Source organism: Tribolium madens, unplaced genomic scaffold (assembly GCF_015345945.1).
Source record: "Tribolium madens isolate multiple individuals breed KSU strain unplaced genomic scaffold, Tmad_KSU_1.1 Scaffold_71;HRSCAF=194;Tcas5.2_LG6, whole genome shotgun sequence".
In the NCBI taxonomy this organism is placed as follows: domain Eukaryota; kingdom Metazoa; phylum Arthropoda; class Insecta; order Coleoptera; family Tenebrionidae; genus Tribolium; species Tribolium madens.
Window position 1 is genome coordinate 5,871,173 of NW_025401041.1, and position 5,164 is coordinate 5,876,336.

The following is a 5,164-nucleotide window of genomic DNA, read 5'->3' on the forward strand; positions in this document are numbered from 1 at the left end:
GTTTTTAAAATTTTAAAGTTTTAGGTAATAATCTAAGATTTAGGGGATCAAGATTTTAAAATTCTGAACAATTTCAGAATTCTAAAATTAGAGAGATTTAAAATATTAGGCTTCTAAGATTCTATAATTTTAGAATCCATGATTGAAGAGTATGAAAATTTAAAGATCTTCAAGATTTGATGTTTAAGAATTTTAGACTTCCATCAAGATTCTAGAATTTAGAATCCATGATTCAAAAATTTAAAATTTAAAGAACTTTGTTAATAAAATTCTAAGATTTTAAAATAAGAGAAATTTAAAGGTTTCTAGGCTTCTAAATTCCAAAATGATGAAATTTTAAAAATCTAAGTTTTTTCGATTCTAAGATTTAAAAAAAAATTGAAACTTAGAAATTCTAGATACAAAATTCTATAGTTCCACGATTTTAAATTTATGAAGACTTTCTGCATATGAATTTCACGAATCCAAGAATGCTAAGATTTAAAGATTCTAAAATTTCACGATTGCAGAATTCTGAACAAAATTCTAATTCTTTAATCTTAAGATTCTGGGTAACTTGATACTTTTGATCATTTTTTGCTCTACAATGAGACATGAGATGTAGAATAAAAACCAATAAAGAAAAAACATTTTGTTGAAATCCAATTATTGCATAACCTCATCATCATCCATCCAAATCGTCCGCCTCTCATATCTCGTTGATTTATTCGTTCCGTGTTCCTTCTCCGAGTGTTTTACACCTTCATATGTATGATTAGATGTCATTAATGCAAGAAACGTGTAGGATTGTGGCGCTCTCGTCATTAATAAGAAAATTTCAAAACGGGCAAAAGCGCCACCCATCAGGACCCACATTAATAATTAATGTTGGTTTGTTCGAGACGAGATGTGATTCATCGCGATTAAAACGTGCACCGAATTTAAAATACAACTTGCTATATTACAACCTTGGGAACGGTCCTTCCCGGATTATTTTTGGAGCGATGATTGAACGTCGGCGAGTGTATTAAACTCAGGTCGGGGCACGTGCGGGGGCAATTCTGCCACCAAACCGACCGGATTTTGCACCCATTGAATCTTGACAGGCCTTTTGTACTCTGTATCAAATAAAATTCACCAAATCACCACAGTGTTTATTTTCTTTCTTAAATAAAACAAACTAAAAAGATTTCGGACAATATTCGGAATCCAACCACGTGCACCAAGTCCCATTGAAAAACTGGGGATTTGAGTCTGGATCGAAAACTGGATCTTGTTGGGGGACCAAAACTTGCGAAAATTCTAAAAGTCGTTTGAATAATCTTCCAGCTATTATTTTCTCCCTTTGAATTATGTTTGTCGTCTCACAAGGGTCACTCTCTAGATCGAACAAACAACCCTCTGTGCAATCCATAATCGGAGTTTGGTTGGCACTCCTGCACCAGCTCAAATCAGTCTCACCCCTCAAATTCACTATTTTGATACTATTTTGTATCGCTCGGTTGGTACTACTGGACAAAACCGCTGTGAAATTGTATGGGGGGTCCCCATGGTTGCGTCCACTGTCACCATAGTAGTGTTCATATTCGGGAATACTGTGTCTCCCTACAAAAAAAACATTTTTCCCCTCCAAAATTTCATTCAAACTAAGAAGGGAGACTAAGAAAATGCTTAAATTCAAAAAATGTCAATCGAGATTTTTTTTAAAAAGACAGTGGGGGATACTAAGAAAGTATCTAGAAATACCGGTTTAAAAATTATCTAGTTTGTAAAAAAAACCTTTAAAAATTTAAGATTTCAACTTTCAGGAAAATTACGTTTTTCATGTTGTTTGTAACTACTAGAATTTTCAATGCCTAGTTGTTGACGGTTGACGTTTTATTTTTTATTTTTGAATTTCAGGATTCTAACATTAGAGAGATGTTAAGATATTAGGCTTCTTAGATTCTAAAATTTTAGAATCCATGATTCAAGACTATGAAAATTTAAAGATCTTCAGGTTTTCAAGACTTGATATCTAAGAACTTTAGACTTCCATCAAGACTAAAATTCAGAATCGATGTTTCAAAAATTTAAAATTTAAAGATCCTTGTTATTAAAATTTTGTGGGGGATACTAAGAAAGTATCTAGAAATACCGGTTTAAAAATTATCTAGTTTGTAAAAAAAACCTTTAAAAATTTAAGATTTGAACTTTCAGGAAAATTGCGTTTTTCATGTTGTTTGTAACTACTAGAATTTTCAATCCCTAGTTGTTGACGGTTGACGTTTTATTTTTTATTTTTTATTTTTGAATTTCAGGATTCTAACATTAGAGAGATGTTAAGATATTAGGCTTCTTAGATTCTAAAATTTTAGAATCCATGATTCAAGACTATGAAAATTTAAAGATCTTCAGGTTTTCGAGATTTGATATTTAAGAAATTTACACTTCCATCAAGACTAAAATTCAGAATCGATGTTTTAAAAATTTAAAATTTAAAGATCGTTGTTATTAAAATTCTAAGATTTTAAAATAAGAGAAATGTAAAGGTTTTTAGGATTCGAAATTCTAAAATTATGATAATTTAAAAATCTATAGGTTGTTTAGATTTTAAAAAATGAGACCTCGAAGTTAAATTTTAAAATTTTACAATCATACAAGCTTAAATGTCTTAAAATCTTAGATAATTAAAACTTTACAATCTTTTAGAAATTTAAAGGTCTTCAAAAATCTATAATATTAGAAACTTGGCAATGTAGAATTGCATTCAGGTTTTCGAGATTTGATATTTAAGAAATTTAGACTTCCATCAAGACTCTAAAATTTAGAATCCATGATTCAAAAATTTAAAATTTAAAGATCGTTGTTATTAAAATTCTAAAATTTTAAAATAAAAGAAATTTAAAGGTTTCTTTTAAAAATTTAAGATTTGAACTTTCAGGAAAATTACGTTTTTCATGTTGTTTGTAACTAGAATTTTCAATGCCTTGTTGTTGACGGTTGATGTTTTCTGTCAACTATCAATTGAGTTATCTATACAACTTAAATTTCTGACACTAGTTCGATATCTTTTGTTTGTCACCACAAGCCAACCTAACCAAATTTATGGCAACCTATTCACGAATATCCCTAAATCCTAGGTACTAATTTCTTGTTAATACAACAATACCTTGAAGCAACTTGTACTGTCCCGTGATTATGGCTGAAACGTTATCAATTTCGTTAAAATTGGCCAAAATTTCAGCCCTTTTGCCCGGTTTTTGGTACGATAAAGTCTCCCATTGATTTATACCATCAATTTTGCCCAAATATTTCAAATTGCCACCGGCGGCGGCATAAAAAGTGGGCAAAAAGTCAGTTATGTGTATCAACTCCCTATTTACATAGCCCTTTTTTTGGAAAAGTGGGCTATAAATGGCCGCTGGAACCCGAATTCCGCCCTCAAATTCGGTCAATTTGACCTAAAATTGCTTATTAATCACTCCTCCGAATTTTTTTGGGAAGGGTTTACTCCTCTTAGGGGCCAATTAGAGCCGAAATTTTTGTACGTTCCGACAGTTTGGGCCCCGTTATCTGATAAGAAAAGGATGATGGAGTTGTGTAGGAGTTTTTTTTCGGAGAGTTTTGCGACGATCTGGCCCACCGAGTTGTCCAATCGCTGGACAATGTCTAAAAAAATTGCAAAAAATATTGCCTAGTGGAAGGGATTTAATTCTTACCGGCGTAAAGCCGCCGTCTGGGATCCTTAATATAAGAAAACCTCGTTTCGGCTTGTGCAACATCAGGGACACCCAATTCGACCCCATCTTCGCCCGTATGGGCTGCTAAATGGGCCAAAACTAAAAATAAAGGTTTCTCACTATTGTGCCCATCAATAACATCTATTGCCTTTTCGGTAAATAAATCAGTGGCGTACCTGCCACGTGACCCCCAATCCGGTACGACCCCATCATACAAATCGAACCCTTTTACCATCTAAAATACCCCAAATTAAGACCCCATAACCCCAAATTACCCATACCGTATCATTTGGCAATTCATACACCGCTGTATAGTTGAAGTAGCCCACAAACCCATTCCAGTACCCAAAATGAGTATCAAACCCCCTTTGTAAAGGGGTATCTCGGATGTGGGCATACCCCATATGCCATTTACCCACCAAGTGGGTCGTGTAACCCAAACGTTTTAAATGTTGGGGCATTGTGGTAACGTGAAGGGGTAAGGATTTATTTTCACCGGCCCTTATAGGTAACCCTTGCATACCCATTCTAATGGGGTATTGTCCAGTAAGAAGGGCAGCCCGAGATGGGGTACATGAACACTGACTGTAAAACCGGTCCAAAATAATTCCATTGTAAGCCAAAGCGTCGATATTTGGGGTCGGGATTTGACTCGAACCGTGAAAACCGACATCGTTACGGCCCTGGAATTTTTAATGGGGTATTGTTGGGGTCACGGCCGTACTTACCACATCGTCGGCCATTATTATAATAATGTTGGGTTTTTTCGGTGGTGGCAAGTAGTTTTGTGGCACTATTGCATAACTAAAATGGGGACAGTTTTGGGGTCGCTTGAATTTGGGGTACTTACAAGGTGATTAAGCCGGAAAATAATACACCAAAGAGTGCTAAATAGACAAACAGATCTTTCGGTATTGTCCTCATTTTTGTGACTGAGACAATGAAGGAAATTTTGTCTGGTTTAAAGTCGTAAAAAGATTTATTTAATTCTTTTTGTCTTATCTTCACCATTCACGTCTCGACTCATAAAACCTCACTTTCATCGAGTTAAAAAACACATTTTATTGCATTTTATACTATTCTGAATAGAATTTTAAAATTCCACAAGTTTATGGAGATTTGACTAAAATCTTAGTTTTTAAGATTTTAAAATTTTAATAATCGGAGAATCCATGACTTAGAGATTATGAAAATTTAAGAATCTTTAGGTTTTTGAAATCCCAAAGTTTTAAAACAAGAGAGATTTTAACATTTTTAGGCTGATAAGATCCTAAAATTTTTGAATCCATAATTTCAAGACTAAAAATTTACTCGATCTAGGTTTTTGAAATTTTAAGATTTTAAAATAGAAATTTTAAAGATCTATAGCTTTTATGATTTTTAAGATGAAATTAGAATCCATGATTACCAGACTACAAATATTTAAATATATTTAGGTAGGTTTTTGAGATTCTAAGATTTTA

At 33.2% G+C, this 5,164-nt stretch overlaps 2 protein-coding genes across 3 annotated transcripts in view; one reads left to right on the forward strand and one right to left on the reverse strand.

Annotated features, from left to right (window-relative positions):
• The window catches only part of LOC123009296 (A disintegrin and metalloproteinase with thrombospondin motifs 9), a 41,188-nt gene that overhangs the window by 17,505 nt on the left and 18,519 nt on the right, over positions 1-5,164 (forward strand). The window lies entirely within an intron of this gene.
• On the reverse strand, positions 1,121-4,641 carry LOC123009297 (arylsulfatase B-like). Its single transcript, XM_044405499.1, has 7 exons — positions 4,552-4,641; positions 4,430-4,505; positions 3,983-4,384; positions 3,681-3,936; positions 3,473-3,630; positions 3,131-3,422; positions 1,121-1,584 (listed from the first exon to the last, which is right to left on the reverse strand). Exons 1-7 carry the CDS (start codon positions 4,623-4,625, stop codon positions 1,160-1,162), a joined length of 1,683 nt encoding a protein of 560 aa, XP_044261434.1. The 5' UTR covers positions 4,626-4,641; the 3' UTR covers positions 1,121-1,159.